Source organism: Xenopus tropicalis, chromosome 6, assembly GCF_000004195.4.
Source record: "Xenopus tropicalis strain Nigerian chromosome 6, UCB_Xtro_10.0, whole genome shotgun sequence".
Taxonomy (NCBI): domain Eukaryota; kingdom Metazoa; phylum Chordata; class Amphibia; order Anura; family Pipidae; genus Xenopus; species Xenopus tropicalis.
The window spans coordinates 25,286,236-25,311,162 of record NC_030682.2 but is presented as its reverse complement, the minus strand read 5'-3'; the positions used below and the strand labels follow the sequence as shown (position 1 = coordinate 25,311,162).

The window sequence follows — 24,927 nt, the reverse complement described above, 5'->3', positions numbered from 1 at the left end:
GTAAAGGAATGGGTAAAAATAAACTGAACATCTAGAAACCTAATAATCCATTAAATATGGACAAGAATTTAATGTTGTAATATAGTTGAATTTCAAACTGCAATAGAACAAACAATCACTAATGTCACCTAAAGAGCAGATGTTCCAGTTTCATGTTGATGTTCTTCTGCACAAATTCCACATACAATGTCAGACATATTGAAGGGAAAGCTGAGCTGCTTATATGATACAAAGCTCACATGGGCTATTAACGCGCAGGGAGTAGAAAAGGAAATAAAACCAATATTCATGGGGTTCTGCTCCTGAATACTAATAGTTGGAGTAATAGTTGGAGGTTTCAAGCATCTAAAGAAGTGCAATGGGCTGTGTAATTGTTTCTGAGTAGAAGTGTTGTGTGGATCCCTCAAGGGAACAACTACTGTAAATTCTGAGTATTTATCATGTTGAATGACTCAATTCAATGCAAATGCCTTTTTATCGAATGACAGCCTTACTGAGACGTTTTTGGGTGATACTGTATTTTTATTTGAAAGTGTTATGCTACTGCTTCCATATATTTGCATTCTGTGTGTTGTGCCCTTCCTTTGTATGTCAGATCACATCTCCTATAGTGTTCTTTGGAATAATTAAATGAGAGAAGTACTTCATTGAGAGAAATGTGGGGGTAAATGATTTATTCGGAAAGAGAACAAATGTTTTAGACCTCCGGGGCTCTGTTTTTTAGGGATCCAAATGTTGTTAGATCCCTTTCCATTAACAGCAATGGGAAGCACCATGAGTTGACAAGGATCCTTATTAGTTGTCCACAAAGATACATTAATGGATTATCCAGCAATAGGGGCACTCATGGCATCTACTAATGGTCTCAAGAACTGACCAGTGCTTTATAATTCCAGCATAATAAAGTATTTCATGAAATGCAGGACAGGCAAGGGATCCTTAATCTGGAAACCTGTTATCCAGATAGCTCTGAATTATGGAAAGGCCATCTCCCAGAGAGTCCAGGTAGTAATAAAACAGTATCTTGTACTTGATGGTAACTAAGCTTATCCTGAGACAGATTCCCACAGAGAATCTAACAATGTCTGTGTGTTACTGAGGGCCAGAAATAAAGAGCTACCAGTGACAGACAAGGCCTTTTTGTTCCTATCAAGTCTGTGCTGAAAGCCTATGTCTGTTATTATCAGCGTAGATGCAGCTTAGTGCCTACACTTTAGCATTGCACATCTCACTACTGAGGTGGGTAAATAATTTTGCGTTGAGAAAATAAAAAACTCATTATGTCCCTTTGTAGCCATTAATACTGTAACATAATGGAACAGTTTATATGGCAGACAATTTAATTTTAGATGCACTCATAAAAATAGTTGTAGATTCCTGTTATCAGTAATAGCTTCCAAATGCCGTCCTGCCTAAATAACAGCAATCTAATTAGTGGCAATAAATTGGACAGTAAGGAACAGAGTGTAGCACTTCAGTTTTGGACAAAATCCTGCTGACTTTCTGTAAATGGTTTTCCATCTTTCTTAGGGGCAATTGTAATAAACGTATAAAATATAGATTGATAATGCATTTCATAAATGTGTTTGTAAGAATTAAATAAGTAATAATATCATGGAAAGTTGGTTATTGTTAATTAACAATAACACAGCCCTTGTTATATTTCCTAATACACCTTACCCTATAAAACCTGACTAAAGACCAGAATAATGCATTTACTTTTTCCATATTTCAAAATTAAATTTTGCTGAACTTTGAATCTCATTGGTGAGAGAGGTCCAAACAAAGACTAGGGAGAAGATTTACTAATGACAGTATATTTTTTTCTGCGGTTCGTTGTTTGTTTCAGCTAAAACACTATTTTTTCTTGTTAAAAACACACATTTTTGCCATTTATTATGTGTCAAAACCACAAGAATGCAGGTGTTATATACCCATCTAACAGCTGCCTAGGTCATGTAGAAGTCAATGGAAGATATCCATATTGAACAATATTTATTTAATTTGTGGTTTTAGAAGTTTTTCATTTTTTTTCATTTGTAAGTCCATGAAAACTCTTACAAAAATGTAAAAACTTCGACAAAGTTCTTTTTAATGAAGAGATACAGTAATTGCAGGAGCCCATACTGTAATTTCTCCTGTTTTGCTGAAAGGAGAGTGTAATGCAAGCTGACAACAGATGTAGACATTATTATGTATTACTGAGCTCAGATATTTTATGTTTATTTCAGGGGTGTAAGTCAAATTTAATACATCCCACCACTTTTGGCAGCAAGGTGAGGGGTTGACTTTACCTTTAAATGATTATGTTTTAGAGATCATTGTACCTTGATTTTTTTGTTTCTACTTAATATACAATGCCTGAAAAATATGAGAAATGGGTTGTATGGTAAAATATTTGTAAAATATAGAAGAAGATGTGTTTAGAAGGCTGGGGCATTGGAATATTGCTACTCTACGGGCAGCCTTCTTAGCTGTAGGAGGTAGGGGCAGAATAAAATGGCAGGACTTGGACCAGTTTATCCTCAAGGTAAATGGAGTCTGGGCTCTGAGTACATATGGAAAATGTTTCTATGTTTGAAATGGTGTACGATGAGTTAAATGTGGCATACTAACATGTATTTAAGCAAATCATTTTCAGAAAATAGGTTTTCTTTCATTGGATTAGAAATGTAAATGTGACATTTATTGTGCTTCTCTCCAGAGCGACAAATAACACACATTGTTTTCTCAGTTGCCAGTCAAAGACGAAAAGAGAAAACCAAGGAAAGACAGGTATGCTCTTGCTAACTGTATTAAGGCGAGCTCTGTACTCATTGGTTTGGGTCTACAATTATTATAATAATATCCTATGTGCTGAAAATCTGTTCAGAGACTCAAAAGAAAATGGCAGTGGAAAATTAAAATGGGATAGAGCCATTTTTTTAAAAAGCGAGGGCATGTAAGCTTGGACTTCTCAGGTTTAAACAACAAACTTCTACTTTGTGTACTTTGTGTACTTTTGTACGTATTGCACAGTAGAGAAAAGGTGGCCATACACGCTAAGATCGGGAGAAGATCCGCTTGCTTGGCAACCTCACCAAGCAAGCGGATCTTCTCCCAATATCCCCACCTACAGGTGGGCGATATTGGGCTAATTCGGTTGTTTCGTCCTGGGGCCAAAAGATCAAATTAGAATGACGGATATAGGCGTCCGTCGGTTCAGGGACCGCATCAACGAGACAAAGCGCCCCCGATCCGACTAAATTTCAAACCTGCCCTATTGAGATCTGCCCGATTTCAGGCCAGATGTTGGTCGGACAGACCTGTCGTTAGTCCCTAAGGGACTGATATTGCCAGCTAGAATTGGCCCGTGTATAGCCACCTTAACTGTGTGAATTTCTTTCCCAAAACTTTCCCAAAGTCCCTGACTGGCATGGGCGTCCACAGAAGGGGGCAAGAGGGGGCACTTGCCCCCCCCTGGAAAAGTAGCAAAAAAAACCTTACTTTCTGCACTGTCTCCTCAAGCCCGTTTTTGCTGTGCTCCGATTGGATCTTTCTTCTTGTGGATTCTCCAATCAGAGCACAGCTTCCTTGACAGACAGTAAAATTGACCAATCAGAGCACAGATGCACACAGGGATCGGGAGATTTTGCAAACTGGAAACAAATGAAGACTGAAAAGAAGAATCTGCAGCTGTAACTTTACCTGAGAACCAACTCTCAACTTTTGCTGCAGATTTCATCCCACAGGCACTATACACAGGTACTATACACAGGCACTATACACAGGTACTATACACAGGTACTATACACAGGCACTATACACAGGTACTATACCCAGGCACTATACCCAGGCACTATACCCAGGCACTATACCCAGGCACTATACCCAGGCACTATACCCAGGCACTATACCCAGGTACTATACCCAGGCACTATACCCAGGCACTATACCCAGGTACTATACCCAGGCACTATACCCAGGCACTATACCCAGGCACTATACCCAGGCACTATACCCAGGCACTATACCCAGGCACTATACGCAGGCACTATACCCAGGCACTATACCCAGGCACTATACGCAGGCACTATACGCAGGCACTATACGCAGGCACTATACCCAGGCACTATACGCAGGCACTATACGCAGGTACTATACGCAGGTACTATACCCAGGCACTATACACAGGCACTATACACAGGTACTATACCCAGGTACTATACCCAGGTACTATACCCAGGCACTATACGCAGGCACTATAAACAGGTACTATACCCAGGTACTATACACAGGCACTATACACAGGTACTATACCCAGGTACTATACACAGGCACTATACCCAGGTACTATACACAGGCACTATACACAGGTACTATACCCAGGTACTATACCCAGGTACTATACACAGGCACTATACACAGGTACTATACCCAGGTACTATACACAGGCCTCTGTTCTGCCTCTATACAGATTTCAAATGGGGGCCAAAAATATTGCTCTGTGAGGCTACAATTTTATTATTATTATAATTTTGTATTACTTATTTTTCCAAGTAGGCCCCTTAACTATTCATATTCCCATCTCTTGTTTAAACCACTACCTGGTTGCTAGGGTAAATAAGACCCTAGCAACCAGATAGCTGCTGAAATACCAAATGGAGAGCTGCTGAACAAAAAGCTAAATAACTGAAAAACCATTAAAAATAAAAGTGAATTTGAATGCGAACTAGCCCTGATCACAAACACAAATGTTTGCAGATCCCCTCACAGAAATGCGCGTATAAATACTTTAACATACTAAACATTTTAGGGTAAAAACAAAAAAGCCCCCCCCGCACTTTTGTACAGTATCCCTGGGAGTCAGTGGGAACGGCAAGAGGTAGTTGGGAGGTTAACTTTTTACGCCAGCAGCGAATCCACTAAGTGTCACATTAGCTGTAGGTCAGTCTGTGTATGGGCCATCTTTAGCCTCCCCTAGTATCATCCTGCAAAAAAAATATATATATTTATATATATATATATATATATATATATATATATATTTGTCTGTTGCAGGATGATACTAGCTTACTTGCCCCCCCTTGGAAAATTTTCTGCGGACGCCCATGCTGACTGGTATATGTCTCTCAGCATTGCTGTTTGCCTCTTGGGCAACGGGACTTTCTCCTCTCTAAGCAGATCTGTGAATAGTCATTTTTTTTTTTTGTTTCGGAAATAAAACAATTTCTTTCTCTTTTTATTAATAATTTAATTTCTGATTGGTTTGCAGCCCAGGCAAAGTACTAGAATCTGAAGATTATTATAAAGAAATTTATTCAAGTAATTCCCTGTCAATCAACAAATGCGATGGGGTTTCTGCCACGGAGTTTCCAGACTTAAACCCAAGTGAAAGGTAATTCATTTTTTCTAACAGACGCTGCATATAATGTGCAGGTGTTTGAGGATTTTCTTTATTATTCTAAAATGCTATTTGGTGTAACCTACCCGCGCAGAAGTGATAAATAAGATCAGCAATTTGTGCATGCATCGCTTGAATATTACGTAGGATTTCACTTTGCATATGAATCAGCTTAAGTGGCTGTCATGTTCATTATAAGCAAATGGCTGTTATGTAGATGGCTTTGGTACCATAAAAAAGATAAAAGTGTATTCTCAATATGAATAGTGTGAGCAAGTGGTTTGTGCACAAATGGCACATGAAATCTAACCCTTCTCTAAATATTATCAACAGGTTGTGATCTTCAGCTTCGGCTCTTCAGCTCTTGTTTAATGCAACTCCCATAATGCAACTCCCATAATGCCGTAACAACCATGGCCGAACCCGTACTATTAGCAAAATGGCAGAACCCGCACTATTAGAAGCCTAATGGTGCCCAAAGCCATACTGTATCCTATGAGTTCCATTGAATGACTTTAAGCACCATTATGCTTCTGGTGTGGTGATTACTGTCATTTTGCTTTGTATTTGGTTTCATGGTCCCTGGATTAGGTAACTGTTTGGTGTTCGATAAAAATTATAGGCGATACATATGGAGCCGATTCACTATTATATATGTTAGTAACCCACAATTCCTAGCAGCTATAGTTGGACTATGATTGGGAGCTGTTAGTCCTCAACAGGTAGATAGTCACAAATTGATATGTATTAGTAACCACTGAAGGATACATGATATTACAGTGCTCTCTCAATAGGATTCTATGGATACAGTAGAACCCCCTGTAGGAACCCATATGGTAAACAGCCCATATGGCTTTAAATCCCTACACTACCCTTTTCCCTAGTTGCAGAGGTAGGTGCCCATGTATCTAGGTATTTAATTTCCATAACTCTCTTATTGGCCCTTTGGCTTATGTTTCACTAAGCCTGGGATCAACAAGGCCCCAGTAAAGCTGTGCTGCCCTAGAGGGACACCCCCCCCCCCCCTCTTATAAAGTCAGGGAGCCCATGAATAAGGCTTTAGTTAGTGATAAGTTACTTTGTTTATAGCACTTTCTAGTAAAGTGAGATAAATAGATCTAGCTAGCAAGAGCAGCCTGTGCTCCAACTAGGAGGGATAGAAGGGAATGTAACTTTCCCCCAGGCTCTGTTTGCCCAAAGTGAAGGGACCACAGTACTGAAGAGGGAATCAGGCTCAGTTTATCTCCCTGATCCATTTCTGCTGTATGGGACCCTAACCACATGAGGCACTGAAACCCTAGAAGGCAAACCTTAAACTTCCCAATCTATCTCTGGATGGTGTCACATGGTGCTGTCTCCATTACTATACTGACATTTTACCACTGCCTTGTTTGTTTATCTAACCCTGTGGATTGACAATAAACCACTTCTGTTTGTTGGCTGCAAGAACCTCCTGGAGCTCTTTATTTTATTTTTTTAGCGCACAGCCTAAGTGAGTTGTAGCTTCACTAGGCATCTCCTTCATTCCAGCATGGGCTGCCCAATATCATATCCCTGTATGCTTTACTCACTTTAATGCTGTGAGAGTTTATTACATTTTACATATTAGTGAATCCAAGTATTACAATAAAAACAGATATTACTATTATAGATGTAAATGCATTTTACTGTCAGTATATTTCCAGTGTAGAAATTTGACTTGATGGGGGTACGACCATATTGTCTCCATTTACCAATGTATGAAATCAACAATCAAATAGTTCTGGAAAGATCATGTTATTTACTATGGCCGACCTGTTTTTCCTAGGTCATTGGGTGCTGAAGAACCTCCGCCAGAAACTGATGATGATGGTAATCCATACGACTATAGGAGACTGCTTCGAAAAACCTCTCAGCGGGAGCGCCTTATACAGCATTTTTAATGGAGACCTTTTTGTAACTTTTTTTTTATCAGTAGAGTAATGGAAGGAGGCCTTTGCAGACTGTTATATCTGTTATGTTTTGAAATCTTTATGTAATAACTGTGCAAATAAGCTTTAACATGATGATGCGATGGCACAATAATTTATATGCAAATAAAGCTTCTTAATATGTCCCCCCCCATGAAGGTACTTGCAGGGTCGGACTGGACCAGGGGGATGCCATGAAAAAACCCATTGTGGGCCCCGCCAACGCAGAGCCACTCCTCACCAGAAACTATGGGTGCCCCCTAAGCTCCTCCCACTGGGGGCCGCAAGAGAGAAAGGGTAGACAGCGGGGAGGGTTGCAAGATTGGGTAGGAGGCTCATAATTGGAGCAGGGGGGCTTCTGAGGTGGGTGTGGGGGCCCCTGAGCAGCTCAGTGTGATGATAGGAACTGTCATCCAAACAAGTTCCTTGTACTTCTGCAAAGTTGCACCATTGTATCTCTCCTGCCTCCTACTAAACTGTGCCCATATGAGCCTTCTGAGGCTGAGACACTGCTCCTTTGTTGTAGGAATACAAAAATATGCCTTTAATGGAGAAAAAAATGTATTGTTCAGGTTGGCCTAAAGATGTAACAAACCTATAATTAAATAAGGGGGCATCAATCAATATGTAGGGGGAGACAGGGCAATGATGTCTGGGGGTACATAGGTGTGCTTTTTATTACTTTACTTTTATTTAACTTTACTACTGCTGACACTTTGTACTAACACTGATACTCATCGCATATGATAAGAATGAGTAACAATAACCAGTCATCAAAACCTGAAGAAAGATGGCGCTCAGCAAGACCCAAATGTCTACAGCTGGTCATAAGCTTCTCTAGTCCAGTCTATCAAAAAGGACCCAAATCAGGGCATTCCAACAAGATAAAAATCAAAATTTATTGCCTTCACATTTTCTGTGCCCCTGACGAAGATCCCTGTGTATAGGGGGTCGAAACACTTTAGGATTTTTTTTTCTATAAAGTATTATGAATACATTTTTATCTCTTTGGAGTGCCCTGTTTTGGATCTTTTTCTAGATAATATGGAGGCTTTCAGGTAGCCCCTTACAGTGACCACCCACTTACATTCAGTACTTTCAGATAACTCTGGCGTCCCCTCACAACACTCATGTAACTAGCCCACAATTTACTAACCCAAATTAATATTCATTCCTCATTTAATCTGTGCTACTAAGATCAAATGAAACCATTTTGCTAGAAAAGTATTCCTTGGGACGTTAAAGGGGACCTGTCACCCAGACATAAAAAGCTGAATAATAAAAGTCCCTTTCAAGTTAAACATGAAACCCAAAGTCCTTTTTTTATTAACACATCCAAACCCATTATAAAGCCATTTAAATATCCTTTGTTTTGCACTTTTTGCCCTAAATTTGATAAATTACCCCTAACGTTCTGCGACTGTTTCCCTGATGTGATGGTTGAGCAGCAACAAAAGCCTATGGGACTTTGGGGCCCCTGCTAGCTGTGTAGCATAATAATAATAATAATAATAAAGAGCAGCAAGCAGGTCAACAAGCCCATCTTAAGGTCAACGGCAAAGACATATAATTACCTATATATAATTATGGTTCTGAGGGATGAAAACCAGCAACAAATCTAAATGGTTCTATGCATATATTGAAAAATAAATGTTAAATTGAATGAATATTAGTTATATTATTAGTTATATTTGTAAACTTAAAAAAAGTGTAGCTAATGTAGGAATACAATAATATGCCTTTAATGGAGATAATACACCAAAACACCTTCCAGACTAGGAAACTACCTTCTTTTTTACCTTCTATTTTATTAATACAGTGTTAAAGCCATTTAGGACCAGAAAACCAAGTTTAATATATAGTGAATGAAGTTCTACAGCATGAGATTTATTTATACATTCAGAAGAGGCTCTTGGCAACCAATCAGTGCTTAGCTCTTTTTCAGCCAGCTCTGCAGGTAAAATGAAAGTAATCACCTGACTGGATATTGCCAGGTGCAAATGTACCCACTGTTTATAAATGACCCTGCTATCAGGGCTGGGCTAACCTACCAAAGAATCCCCTAGTGGAACCCCAGCCTGGGACACTTCCCTTAATGTTAGCCATATCTCCAAGTGAGGCTATGTAAAAACCTACTATTTGGTTCTATCTATATCTAATTGTAAAAATAGGCGCAGGGTGGCATTGGCAGGCCCCTAGGAGACCAAGTCCAACACTGCAGTATCTCTCCTTCTAATTAAGGATGCAGCCATACTGGCAATTCTCTCTTCCACTGCAGCTGAAGTTCCACTCTATTTAATTCCCAATCACCATCTAATGTATTCAGCCCATACCAGCTACAATTGCTATGCAGAGATATTGAATGTTCTGTATTAAATGGTTATATTGTCACATTTGCTTTTCATACCTTTCTTATTAAGGTTAGATGAAGTGCAAACCCAGTTAGACACAGATATCAGCTGTGCTATTAGGATCGTATAATACCAGATGTGATTGGTTGCTGCGGATCACTAGTTTAGGGTTAATACAGTATGTATCATGTTGCTACATAAGCCTGTATTGAAAGAAACCTGCCTCTGTGAAGTCAGTTGGCAGAAAAAAATGTATTGTTCAGGTTGGCCTAAAGATGTAACAAACCTATAATTAAATAAGGGGGCATCAATCAATATGTAGGGGGAGACAGGGCAATGATGTCTGGGGGTACATAGGTGTGCTTTTTATTACTTTACTTTTATTTAACTTTACTACTGCTGACACTTTGTACTAACACTGATACTCATCGCATATGATAAGAATGAGTAACAATAACCAGTCATCACAACCTGAAGAAAAATGGCGCTCAGCAAGACCCAAATGTCTACAGCTGGTCATAAGCTTCTCTAGTCCAGTCTATCAAAAAGGATCCAAATCAGGGCATTCCAACAAGATAAAAATCAAAATTTATTGCCTTCACATTTTCTGTGCCCCTGACGAAGATCCCTGTGTATAGGGGGTCGAAACACTTTAGGTTTTAGATTTTTTTTCTATAAAGTATTATGAATACATTTTTATCTCTTTGGAGTGCCCTGTTTTGGATCTTTTTCTAGATAATATGGAGGCTTTCAGGTAGCCCCCTTCAGTGACCACCCACTTACATTCAGTACATTCAGATAACTCTGGCGTCCCCTCACAACACTCATGTAACTAGCCCACAAGTTACTAACCCAAATTAATATTCATTCCTCATTTAATCTGTGCTACTAAGATAAAATGAAACCATTTTGCTAGAAAAGTATTCCTTCGGACGTTATTAATATAGCACCATGGGATGCAATGTGCTCCCAACTCCAGGAAAGAGAGAAATTCTGGGCTCTGTACAATCTGGGGGCAAGGAGTGAAGTTTCCCCCATCTATAAGAAAATCTTATCCCTGTATGGGGCTCTGATTATGCCCCTTAGAGCTCCAATACTTGCACTTTACCCATAGTCAATAGGCTCTACCATTTTTGCTGCTGGCTTTGAGGCCATAGATGAAAAGGAAGAACCTCAGAATTCAACGTTGGCTTGTTGGTTTGTTAATGGAATTTTCTTTCAGATTTTGCATTACTGAACACGCCCTGTGCTAAAACTTTGAAGATGGTTAATATACAAAAGTCTGGACCCTAGAACATGATGTTCTTCACTCATCATTGATGGATGTTTCAGCCCTAAATGTTGTGAGCTCAGAGCTTGGCAGCTTATTGAAATGTCATCTGGCTAATTTTAAGTAACAAATTAATAGCTGTCAGGCAAGATGGAGCATGAAACACCCAAAATAAAATGAAATCCTAACGGAGACACTGGTTTGTTAAAGTGCTGAGCTTCAGGTTGCTCAAGAATGTGTTTCATGGAAAAGATTAGAAACCATAGGAAGTTTCCCTATTATAGGGAGCTGTATTATGATATATAGGTTTCACAGCTTGCAGTTTCACTCGCCCTAACCTGCCATTGTCTCTCAGTCTGGCTGGACACAACCTTGGTTATTACTTCCCATCACTTTCCTCTTATTGATCTAATTCAGGGATCCCCAACTTTTCTTACTCATGAGCCACAGTCAAATGTAAAAAGACTTGGGGAGCAACACAAGCACCATAAAAGTTCATGGAGGAGCCAAATAAGGGCTAAGATTGGCTATTAGGCGCCTCTATGCACCCTATCAGCTTACAGGGGCTTTATTTGGTAGGAAATCTTGTTTTTATTCAACCAAAACTTGCCCCCAAGTCAGGAATTCAAAAATAACTACCTGGTTTGGGGGCACTGAGAGCAACATCCAAGGGGTTGGTTCTGATTCTTGAAACAATGGTGTAGAAGTCAGATCTTCGGGCCCTGTTGGTTTCTGATGTATTGTTTCAAGGGTCACAACAAAGGTACAGAGAAAATAAGGGAGAGCATTTAACTGCTTATAACTTTAATTACAGTTGTGAATAACTTCAATACCACTTTTAATGAATGTATATTGGAAAGTTGCCTCAATCTCTTTCATAATGCAGAAAGGGTTCTGGTTGGACATCCCCTATAACTGTAGTTTAACAACAATTAAAGGCAACAGGGGGCGATATCACCCCAACTTGCAGCTCAGCAGTAAAGTGTGACTGAAGTTTATCAGAGCACAGATCACATGGCTGTGGCACCCTGGGAAATGAAGAATATGGCTAGCCCCATGTGGAATTTAAAAATGAAATATTAAATAATCTGTTTGATCTTTTGAAAAACAGATTACAATGCAGGATTCTGCTTTAGAAGCTCTATTAACTGATGTGTTATGAAAAATAAACATGTTTTCCCGTGACAGAATATTCAAATAATTAGAAATCAATTGAGTTCACAGTTACACAGTGGATAAGCATGGAAAAAAGATACACATCTATTAAGATTTCTTTTCGAGTAAAGCCTGCCTCGCTTCTACTTGATCCAAAGGAAGGGAAAATACATTGCAAACCAAAGGCAACAGTAAGCATACCCCCCCCCCCCCACCTTAAGTGCCTCTTCCCAATTTAAACAATCCCAATTGTTCCAGCCTTTCCTCATAACTGAGCCCTTCTATTTCCCTTTATCAGTTTATTCACTCTTCCCAATACTTTTTTTTGTTTTATTACTGTTTCTTATATACTGTCCCTTATATACTGTACTGCAATATACAGCCATTAACCCTTTGGAATATAAAGTAGCCACCCTGCATTTATGGGCAGAACTGGGTGCAATAAGAAGTCCCATTTATGCTCAGCAGATTATCATTCTCGCTGCCATCACCGTGCCCAAACCCCATATAAAATCTGTCATACATCTATCAGCCGGCTGAGTTGCTCTGGCACGGCACATACACACGCTGGCTTTTCTCTCTGAAGATTAGGGGTTAAACCAAGATATTAACATTCTGTGAATGCGGCGGGTTGGTCGAGAAAATAATGGAGTCATATCAGCCGAACGGTTTGCGACAGCATCACTCAGAGGTCCTTACCATCTGCAGAGAATCCATTATGAATTAATTCCTATAATTACCTCCTTGGGGCTGCTTTGTTACAGGCCCAATGGGACAAAAAAAACACATTTTGGGTGGGGGGGGGGGGCAAAAATAAAAAGCTACTGTAAAACACCAAGCACATGAGAATTAGTTCATGTTAATGTATTTATATCTATCTATCATCTATCTATCTATCTATCTATGTATCTATCTATCTATCTATCTATCTGTCTATCTATCTATCTATCTATCTATCATCTATCTATCTATCTATGTATCTATCTATGTATCTATCTATCTATCTATCATCTATCTATCTATCTATCTATCTATCATCTATCTATCTATCTATCTATCATCTATCTATCTATCTATCTATCTATCTATCATCTATCTATCTATCTATCTATCTATCATCTATCTATCATCTATCTATCATCTATCTGTCTGTATGTCTATCTATCATCTATCTATCTATCTATCTATCTATCTATCAATCTCTCTATCTATCTATCTATCTATCTGTCTGTCTGTCTGTCTGTCTGTCTATCTGTCTGTCTGTCTGTCTGTCTGTCTGTCTGTCTGTCTGTCTATCTGTCTGTCTGTCTGTCTGTCTATCTATCTATCTGTCTGTCTGTCCCTCTATCTACCTATATACCTGTCTGTCTATCTCTAATGTCTTGTCTGCCCATGTAGCTCGCTCTTTATCTTTATAGAGACAAAGAGACAGATAGATTGACAGACAGACAGAATTATCATAGAGAGATAAATGGATAGAGACATACAGATTATGGAATGACAAAGGGATACTGGCAGATGTTAGACAGATAGATGATAGATAGATAGATGATAGATAGATAGATAGATAGATAATAGATAGATAGATAGATAGATAGATAGATAGATAGATAGATAGACAGACAGACAGATAGTATAGTATATAGAGTATAGTGAGATAAGCAATATAGGGAGATATCTATCTGTCTGCCTGTCTGTCTATCTCTACCAGTCTGCCTGCCAATGTAGTTTGCTATTTATCTTTAGATTTAATGTATGTGTAATGCTTTTTTTAAATGTAGAAAAATGTAGTGCTCTTTTAATATATCATAACAAAAAATCTATTAAATCAAATTAACTAATATGTGTTTCTTGTAGCACTGAAAGAGGTTAGTCCTTGACACCCACTCCCTTTCTAAACCCCAAGCCCTGCCTGCGCTTCCGTCTATCTCCCTCCATCCCTGTTCCATCATGTGTAGAGCCAGTGGGGCAGAGGAATGGCAGAAGTGCCCGCGGGGCCCCATCTCGAACTGAGTGTATAAATCTGTTTTAGCCTTGAATCCCACGCTCTGCTGCTCGCCCAGCTTGAAACTGCACAAATGATCCCTACGTGACGTTTCTAATAAAGTCTGCTCCTGGCATTTTCAGCTTCCACATACATGATGTTGGGGGAACTCTTATCCTTTATATGTTCTAGTATCCATAATATGTTCCTTAATATATAATATAATATTTTCTGTTACAAAAAAAATAATTAAAAAATTAAAAAAAAAAAAATATATATATATGTAATATACATTACATTTGTATTCTGATCTTATTTTTGTAAATACAATCTCAACAGAATTGTAGCATCTATAGGTTTAAATCCATACAAATACATATACATATCCTACATCCACTTTGGTAAGGGAGAAAGACAACACAAATTATTATTATTTTTGACACCAAGAAAGGCACCAAAGCCAGAAGCAGCAACTGCCCCATTAATGCTTAAACCCAATAGAATTGCATGGCTTTCTTAAAAATTAGAGAGAAATTGGGGGAAAAAAGACATAATTGTGTGTGAGATGAAAAGAAAGAGAGGATAAGAGATAATGTGAGCCCATATACATACAGCTCAAGCAGGAGAGGAATTAGTTATAGTACATAGCACCATACCCTGTTCCTGACAGTATTTATATATATATATATAATTATACACTAGGTTAGAGTAATGTATATGAATATAAAAGGCTTGGCACAAGCAATGCCACAGAAACCCCTTTGGCGAATGTTCCCAAATACAGGGAAACAGAAGGACAGTGGCTGCTTTTCCATTTATGTGGCTGGATGAGCTAATGTTCCGCACCGTGAGCACAGAGCCAGGACTATTGTAATGTGAGAGGTTGGGGGGCCCCTGGGGAGCCTCCTGCTCACTAAGCAGCCATCACTATGTACTAAATAGCCCTAAGTAGCCCAAGTCCCAAGGCACCGGTTTAAATCCACTGCGGTCACAAATTAAAAAGACTTGTTATGGCTTCATCCGAAAGGAAAAAGTGAGGCTCATGTAACTACTGAGCAATAGGAAATATACAGACGCCCATTAACGCTGCTAGTAAAGCGCTTATAACCAGGTAAGGCTGATTCACTGCTGCCCCGGCGGTTAATGCAGTCGCTGCTACAAGCGATTATTCAAGGCGTGTGATGCAAAAGCGTCTTCCCCTATGAGTCATCTGTGATCTGTTTCGGTCTCCCATTGAGTGTGTGTGTGTGCCCCTCTGAGATCCGCTGCAATCTGCCAGCCCAATAGGTAGGTGGGAGCGATCAGGGAGGGCAGATAGCGGCTGCCAGTGGGAGTACATTGGGATCTGCTTGAGAGAAGGAGCAGTTTCAGCTTTCAGCACCGCGGAGAGTTCCAGCCCCTCAGCCCTACTGCCACCTGCCCGGCCCTCCGGCTCTTGTTTCTCTCCTCTGCTGCTCTAAGGGCTCCATCTGCTGCCCTATACCTGCCCGGCCCTCCGGCTCTTGCTTCTCTCCTCTGCTGCCCTATACCTGCCCGGCCCTCCGGCTCTTGCTTCTCTCCTCTGCTGCCCTATAGCTGCCCGGCCCTCCGGCTCTTGCTTCTCTCCTCTGCTGCCCTATACCTGCCCGGCCCTCCGGCTCTTGCTTCTCTCCTCTGCTGCTCTATACCTGCCCGGCCCTCCGGCTCTTGTTTCTCTCCTCTGCTGCCCTATACCTGCCCGGCCCTCCGGCTCTTGCTTCTCTCCTCTGCTGCTCTATACCTGCCCGGCCCTCCGGCTCTTGCTTCTCTCCTCTGCTGCCCTATAACTGCCCGGCCCCCCGGCTCTTGCTTCTCTCCTCTGCTGCCCTATACCTGCCCGGCCCTCCGGCTCTTGTTTCTCTCCATCTGCTGCCCTATACCTGCCCGATCCCCCCGGCTCTTGCTTTTCTCCTCTGCTGCTCTGGGGGCTCCATCTGCTGCTGATTTCTATGCTCCGGTCCAAGCCATTTTGCAGCCACCACCTCGCTGTCAGTTGGCTTCTCACTTCGGGGCTGTGAGATCGGGCACTCGGATGGCTTCTCCTGGCTCCGGATTTTGGCCCTTCGGGGCAGAAGAAGGGAATAAAGAAGCTGAAAACCCCGGTACAGGTAATGGGATACTGACATGTCCGTCTAGGGATGAACCGGGGTCGGTGACCCCTGAATGGGCAATGGTTGTTGGAGTAGGGAGACCGGATCACTTGCACATTCAGGGACAGATCTAAAAGATCCAGCTAGTAGGGCTGAACAGATTGCAGTTTCATTCAAACGCACTGCCCTGCAACATGTATTCATTAGATGTGTCCCTGATCAGGTCACCCTATGCTGGAGTGTAAGCTCATCGGCCCACTGAAGAAATGGGAAACAACCACAATTTATCTCAGTCTATAGAATGGGGAATTCTCTTATTAACTTCCCATTATCTACACAGCAGTCCTCTTAATGTATAGACTTAATTACCCCTATTATTGTGGCTTGGGAAGGAATATTTAACGCTCTATATTTTTATAGACATTTTCACTAACAACAGACCCTTCTCTGTAATCGTTTAATGCCCCAAATAAGGAGGATTTGGTAAATGAGCGCTAAATGTAGCATGGCGCATAGTCTTGTCTGTAACACCCGCTATTTGCTGTTTAATATTCCGGATCAGTACAGTTACTCTCCCTGCGTTACTGTCGGTATCATTTCGCTCTTTGTGTCTGTTTCAGCCAAGGCTTGGTGCCAGGTCGCCCAGAAGTTTACAGGAGGAATCAGCTCGAAATTGTGTTGTGAGTAAATGAACTCAGAACGAAATCGATACATATAAATCGTATATACACAGTGTTTGTGTCAGTATTCGTGTTGTGTATGAATATGGATTCGTATTGGAAAATATGGGAAACATTCTGTTGCTGTTCTTTCCAATGATATTTTGTGTTTTGGTGCCAATGTGACCCCTTTCTGTTCCCTGGCAGCTTTACTCTATGGAGAGGGAGAGAGAGCTCCGGGCTCTGTGGGCAAGAATGAGAAGGATGAGCTGGGCTCAGGGGAGAGGGGAATGGCATGTAACTGTGACACAAAGGCTTGTGGCTGCCGCAAGGGAGAAGCCAATTTCTCCTTATTATACTCTACAGGTACGTGCCCATCCCCAGTACTAACTGTCTGTCTGTCTGTCTGTCTGCTTATCGTTTATCTATCTGTCTATTATCTGTTTAAATCCTAGTATCTCTCTATGATCCATATATCTCTATCCATTTCTCTCTTTATAATTAATCTATCTATAAATTATCTTCATATATCAGTTTATCTCTCGATAATCTATATGTCTATTCGTTCATCTCTCTAATTAATCTATCAAATCCATCTATCTATGTACCTTTTTGTCTGTCTGCCTGCCTGTTTATATCCTTTTATCTCTCCATACTATATATATATATATATCCGTTTCTCTCTTTATAATTATTCTATTTATTTATTTATCGATCTATCTCTATCATCTATATATATTTTAGATGCCTCTAATCATTAAGGTCTCTGTAATTAATCTACAAATCTATCTATATTTATCGCATCTAACACTATCTATTTCTATTTATCTATCTATCTATCTATCTATCTTCTATATACTGTATCTATCTATCATCTATCCTCAGTCTATAATCTATTTATCATCTATCTATCTGTCCATCATCTATCTATCTATCTATCTATCATCTATCTACCTGTCTATCTGACCATCCTTACACCTAGGACGCTAATGGAAAGCCATTATATATATTTATATATATATATATATATATATATATATATATATATAGATAGATAGATAGATAGATAGATCGATAGATAGATAGATAGATATTTATGAATTTATATATATATATATATATATATATACACACACACACAGATAAAAAAAATGTCGAATAATAATTATTGCTATGTTACTACATTAACAGAATTGTTAACATAGTTTTAAAAGACACACTCGGTTCATCTACTTTGTCCCGTTCGGTTCTGAATATTTGTTAATCCCGCTGAGATTCCTTTCGCCCAGCAGATAAAATCTAACAGGGGAGATTAGGGGAAGCGACTACACAGCTGATAGATTTGATGCGACGCATCTTATCGGACTTGAAGTGTTGCATTCGTTTATCCCAAGCTCAGGAAAATATGTCAAACCCCAAAGGGCGACTAACAAGTCCAAGGGAGCGAATAATAACCTGGCGATTCGGAAGTGTAAACACAAGAGCGACTGTAGTTTTGATCTGTGTGAAAATCGCACCGCGATCTGTGAAAAACGCGCAGCTTCGTTTGTTTTCTAATTATTTTGTAGGAAAAATATATATATTTGTTTTAATATTTCGCCTCCGAATTTTGTTTTCCAGACCTGCTCCCTTCTAAAAACGGGGAAGGGGTAACGATGACTTTCCTGCAGGACGTGATAGACGTTTTACTGCAATATGTCGTGCAAACTTTCGACAGGTCCACAAAAGTGATTGATTTCCATTATCCCAACGAACTGCTACAGGCTTATAACTGGGAGCTCTCGGAACAGCCCCAGTCCCTGGATGGGATCCTGCTGAACTGCAAGACCACCCTCAAATATGCCATTAAAACTGGTAATTATCTTTCATTCGTTTGTGCTGCTTGGATTGGGGGAGGAATCATTCACTTTATTAAGCAGCTGTGTGATATACAGATATAATAGATGTTTATTCAAAGAGTCTATTTAAAGTCATAGTTACTCAGAATTATATTTTGCTTCTTTTTTTATACATTATGGATTGTGTAGTTGAGTGCTGAAGGGGTATCCATGTTATCTATGGGTTCTTTCAATATACATGTAGGGGATCTATTATCCAGAATGCTTGGGACCTGGTCTACTAAAAAAAAATACTGAACTAATAAATAAACCCAATAGCCTTGTTCTGCCACCAGAATGGATTTAGGCAGCTTGATTCCCTTCAAGTACAAGGTATTGGTTTATTATAATGGAGAAAAGGGAAATCATTTAAAAAAATAATAATAATAAATATATATATATATATATTCTTAAAATGGAGAGATGTGAGACAGACTGTAATTCAGAGATTTCTGTATATCAGGTTTCTGGATAAGCAATCCCACAGAGCTCAATATATTGTGTAACATTGTGGCTTTAGACAATACAGCTAACAATGTTACTATAGCAGCTTTGTATTTTTAGTCTGTAACAACATGGCAGCACAGCTTCTGGGCCATTTGCTGTTCTCTATGATGGGCTGTCAGCTGGACCCACACTGTGCATAGTACTATATTATACTCTCTTTCTGCTAATTGTCGCCATAAATCATCCTTGGAATAGAAATCCAGGCTTTTCAGGATAACTAAATATTGATATTTTATCCGTTTTGTATGTATTGAAAAAAAACCTGGTGCTGTTTCAGCATTAAGAGGGGTTGTGGGAATTGTAGTTTAACTGGAGCAAAATTGTTTGTTTTTTTATGTTTCATGTCATTATTTTAAATAGGGTTTGTGTAGTCTAAGCCTATATATATTGTATATGTACAGCTTCTTCTCTGCAGTCCTGCCTGTGTGGGAGAGAGATAGACCCTCTGTAGGACATATCAGCCTTTAATAGAAATACCCAGAAGCAAAATGCTTGGTGCCAGTTCAATTTCCCAGCTCCCTGTCCCTGTGTGTAATCTCACTGGCCTGTCCCAAAATGAATCTGCATGGAACCCATTTTACCTCTGTATTAGAACTGCCCATTGTCTGCTTGCAATAGAAATCTTACAGCTGTGCTATCATATAGGAGTGCGCCTCCCCAATGGCCGGGCTGGTACTGAGTGTGAGGCTTGTGTGTACAGTGTGAGTAACAAAGCCCGGCTAGAGATGGGAAAGTGCCACTTCCACCCATCATTTCTGGGTTAGAAGCTGTCATGTGTGACCTAGTTCAGCCCCCCCCCCGTCTCCCAGTGTGTTCTCCTACCCGCAGCAGCACTCTTGCTTCCCCCTCCCTTGTACTTCAGTGATCTTAGCAACTAAGTGACATTCCAAATGATGATGAGGATGATGACAATGATCATTTCATGTTTATTAGAAGACTTAGATTGTATTTGCTACTGGTTTTGAAGGGACCCCCCTTGCATGAAAAAAGACACACATATATCAAGCTGAACCTTTTCATCAATAAAATCCCATCAACTTTATATAAAGCTTAAAAAATCATTATGGAGATATCTATCTATGATCTATCTATCTACAGTGGAGGAAATAATTATTTGACCCCTCACTGATTTTGTAAGTTTGTCCAATGACAAAGAAATGAAAAGTCTCAGAACAGTATCATTTCAATGGTAGGTTTATTTTAACAGTGGCAGATAGCACATCAAAAGGAAAATCGAAAAAATAACTTTAAATAAAAGATAGCAACTGATTTGCATTTCATTGAGTGAAATAAGTTTTTGAACCCTCTAACAAAAAAAGACTTAATACTTAGTGGAAAAACCCTTGTTTGCAAGCACAGAGGTCAAACGTTTCTTGTAATTGATGACCAAGTTTGCGCACATTTTAGGAGGAATGTTGGTCCCACTCCTCTTTGCAGATCATCTCTAAATCCCTAAGGTTTCGAGGCTGTCTCTGTGCAACTCTGAGCTTGAGCTCCCTCCATAGGTTTTCTATTGGATTAAGGTCCGGAGACTGACTAGGCCACTCCATGACCTTAATGTGCTTCTTCTTGAGCCACTCCTTTGTTGCCTTTGCTGTATGTTTTGGGTCATTGTCGTGCTGGAACACCCATCCACGACCCATTTTCAGTTTCCTGGCAGAGGGAAGGAGGTTGTCGTTCAGGATTTCACGATACATGGCTCCGTCCATTTTCCCGTTAATGCGAATAAGTTGTCCTGTGCCCTTAGCAGAAAAACACCCCCAAAGCAAAATGTTTCCACCCCCATGCTTGACGGTGGGGACGGTGTTTTGGGGGTCATAGGCAGCATTTTTCTTCCTCCAAACACAGCGAGTTGAGTTAATGCCAAAGAGCTCTATTTTGGTCTCATCAGACCACAGCACCTTCTCCCAGTCACTCACAGAATCATTCAGGTGTTCATTGACAAACTTCAGACGGGCCTGCACATGTGCCTTCTTGAGCAGGGGGACCTTGCGAGCCCTGCAGGATTTTAATCCATTGCGGTGTAATGTGTTTCCAATGGTTTTCTTGGTGACTGTGGTCCCTGCTAATTTGAGGTCATTAACTAACTCCTCCCGTGTAGTTCTAGGATGCTTTTTCACCTTTCTCAGAATCATTGACACCCCACGAGGTGAGATCTTGCGTGGAGCCCCAGAGCGAGGTCGATTGATGGTCATTTTGTGCTCCTTCCATTTTCGAACAATCGCACCAACAGTTGTCACCTTCTCTCCCAGCTTCTTGCTAATGGTTTTGTAGCCCATTCCAGCCTTGTGCAGGTCTACAATTTTGTCTCTGACATCCTTGGACAGCTCTTTGGTCTTTCCCATGTTGGAGAGTTTGGAGTCTGCTTGATTGATTGATTCTGTGGACAGGTGTCTTTTATACAGGTGACTAGTTAAGACAGGTGTCCTTAATGAGGTTGACTAATTGAGTAGAATTGTCTAACCACTCTGTGGGAGCCAGAACTCTTAATGGTTGGTAGGGGTTCAAAAACTTATTTCACTCAATGAAATGCAAATCAGTTGATATCTTTTATTTAAAGTTATTTTTTCGATTTTCCTTTTGATGTGCTATCTGCCACTGTTAAAATAAACCTACCATTGAAATGATACTGTTCTGAGACTTTTCATTTCTTTGTCATTGGACAAACTTACAAAATCAGTGAGGGGTCAAATAATTATTTCCTCCACTGTATCTATCTATCTTTCTTTCTTTCTTTCATCATCTATCTATCTATCTATCTATCTATCTATCTTTCTTTCTTTCTTTCATCATCTATCTATCTATCTATCTATCTATCATCTATCTTTCTTTCTCTCTATTATCTATGTATCTATCTATCTATCTATCATCTATCGATCTTTCTTTCTTTCTATCTATCTATTATCTATCTATCTATCTATAATCTATCTATCGATCTTTCTTTCTTTCTATCTATCTATTATCTATCTATCATCTATCTATCGATCTTTCTTTCTTTCTATCATCTATCATCTTTCTTTCTTTCTATCATCTATCTATCTATCTATCATCTTTCTTTCTTTCTTTCTCTTTCTTTCTTTCTTCTATCTACCTATCATCTATCTATCATCTATCTTTCTTTCTCTCTATCTATCTATTATCTATGTATCTATCTATCATCTATCGATCTTTCTTTCTTTTTCTCTTTCTTTCTTTCTTTCTTTCTTTCTTTCTTCTATCTATCTATCTATCATCTATCGATCTTTCTTTCTTTCTTTCTTTCTTTCTATCTATCTATCTTTCTTTCTATCTATCATCTATCTATCTAGCTATCTATCTATCATCTATCTATCTATCGATCTTTCTTTCATCTATCTATCTATTATCTATCTATCTTTCATCTATCTATCTATGTATCATCTCAAGATGATAGGACAACAAAAACGGTCTGTGGTATAACTATCGTATGGTTTGAAGGTCACTGTGTCCTTCATAGATTTAAATGGGGCTTAGAGACAGATATCTTATATTTTTAATTGTTTGTACACAGAGGACCAAACAGCCCCCCCCCCCCCCCCCCCAGCCCAATAAATAGTGACTATGGCATCTTACAGCAGCCCCTCTGGCATTTGCCAGACCCACAGATTGACAGTCTGGGCCTGGGGCTATGAGTGCAGAGAAGTGCAACAGACTAGTAGGGCTGACCATAGAGTATAGGTGGGTACAGCAGAAGGTAAAAGCATCCTGGAATATCAATCCCCTTCCGATAACTGTATTTGCAGGAGGGATATATCATCATCAGTGTTAATCACTGAGCAAATACAATTTTTTTTCTAGCCCTTGCTGCAGTATTCTGGAACGTAACTGAGATAAAACTGCCATAAGCATAGGTAATATATAAATAAATTTTGCATCCCATAATATTGCATCTTTACATTCTACATCAATTTAATTGGCAGATTGTGGAGGGTGGAAGGAATGCTGAGAGACAATATGCAACAGGCAATGGAGATGATATAGAAATTGAGCATCCTGGAATATTCCAATTACATTTCATTGAAAAGGGTTTGGCAAAATAAACAGTTCAAATAGTTATAAGTTAATATAGGATTTCTGTTGTGATGCTCCTGAGTCACAGTAGGTATACGCAGCCATATTTACAAGCACTAGGGCACTGAGGAATTAGGGGCCACTGACTCAAACCCTGCTCTATAGATACAGCTAAAGTCACGGCTGTAAATCCAATGTAACATTCTTTTTCAGATTTGCTCTGTTTTTGTGACATCACAAGGGAGGTTCCCTAGGGGAATACCTACGGCTCGTTATGATGACCGTGTCGTTTGGAACACCCATGTTACACCCTTCATGCCATTATGGGATGTGGCTACAGTCTACACATTTTAGCACAAGATCACACACCATTATACTCTAGTCTGGTCACTTGTATAGATTAGATATAGATTTATAGAAACCACTGTTGTGACTGACATGTTGAAATAGGATTTTTTTAAATAAAAATAATTTAGTATTTAGTGCTGATGAGCAAAGTGCTATTCTTCTTTACCTCTGTTATATTAGCACCCAGACCATAATAAAATTGGAGCAGCTTTTTTATATACATATTTTATTTGAATGTAAAAATTGCCTCTCAGAGACAGAGAACATTGGCCTGGCTATATAGAAAAAAACTAATGCACTCTTATTATGCTTCCTATATTAAATGGGATTATGGGATTAAGCTGTTGCAAGCAATAGGTCATGTATCCCTGAAGTAAACGTAAAGAATGTTACACACCCGGGTGCTTGCTTGATAGATGCATTGCGGGTCCAAAATGTATAAATGTGTAAAAGTACAACAATGTGGTCTTCTCACCACTTTTGCCTTTTTACAAAAATACTGTATTTTTTTTTTAATTTAATGATATTAGTCATTTTTACACGGCTGGTATCATGAATGTGTAACTAGAGTGGCCCTTATTGTGAGGGGGGGTGAGGGCAGAATGGCAGAAGCTTAATTTACTGAAGCAGGAAGCATATCCTGACGTTTCCCTGCTCAGTTCTATCACTCCTGCCCTATTGTCCAATAGAACTAAACAGAAAAGCACAGAAACGCACTCTCACAAAGCTAACAGCCAATGAATAGTCATTTTGCCTTCATGTGGATCTACATCAGTGGGCATATATGACAGTGACAGGGCACTAAACCGGCAACATATGTTGCAACAAAGCTAAAATAAATATATTCAGGGCAGTATACAGCATTTCAGATCCGTAAACTCCCCCAATTAAATGGACAATTTTATGTAAGTTTTTGTGTAGATAGGAACTATATATATTGTGCTAATAACATCTAATACAAGCACACCCTGTAATATTTGGTGAAGGTGACACTTATTATGGGGGAGATAGAGATCCCCTGAGTATTTATAGCTGTGCTACAGCACATATCCATCCTCCTCTCTTTACTGTACAGCTCAGCCACTTAACCCTAAATATACTGATGTAGTTGGGTCCTGATATTTAAGTGCAGAAGCTTCACTTGTTGCTTAGTTTATCTGCAGTAAAGCAGCATTATAGACATGCAGATCTGCCATACCAGTGATTAGTTGCTAGTATTTGCCAGTATTTCATGGGAACAAAGAGCACAATTTTACTTTGCCTTACGCCTCCCATTCAGTCTGGCATCTCTCTGTTACCCCAGCTGA

General features: G+C 39.6%; 2 protein-coding genes across 2 annotated transcripts in view; both read left to right on the top strand.

Moving 5' to 3' along the window:
- The window catches only part of myo3a (myosin IIIA), a 95,676-nt gene extending 88,198 nt beyond the window's left edge, over nt 1-7,478 (top strand). Inside the window, exons 32-34 of the mRNA XM_031904487.1 lie at nt 2,735-2,775; nt 5,255-5,377; nt 7,191-7,478. Of these exons, the coding sequence (XP_031760347.1) occupies nt 2,735-2,775; nt 5,255-5,377; nt 7,191-7,305 (279 nt within the window). The 3' untranslated portion in view covers nt 7,306-7,478. The remainder of the gene's footprint in view (nt 1-2,734; nt 2,776-5,254; nt 5,378-7,190) is intronic.
- A 7,760-nt stretch (nt 7,479-15,238) lies between these two features.
- The window catches only part of gad2 (glutamate decarboxylase 2), a 55,029-nt gene continuing 45,340 nt past the window's right edge, over nt 15,239-24,927 (top strand). Inside the window, exons 1-4 of the mRNA XM_018094777.2 lie at nt 15,239-16,218; nt 16,821-16,880; nt 17,067-17,225; nt 18,480-18,713. Coding sequence (XP_017950266.1) covers nt 16,143-16,218; nt 16,821-16,880; nt 17,067-17,225; nt 18,480-18,713 — 529 coding nt within the window. The 5' untranslated portion in view covers nt 15,239-16,142. The remainder of the gene's footprint in view (nt 16,219-16,820; nt 16,881-17,066; nt 17,226-18,479; nt 18,714-24,927) is intronic.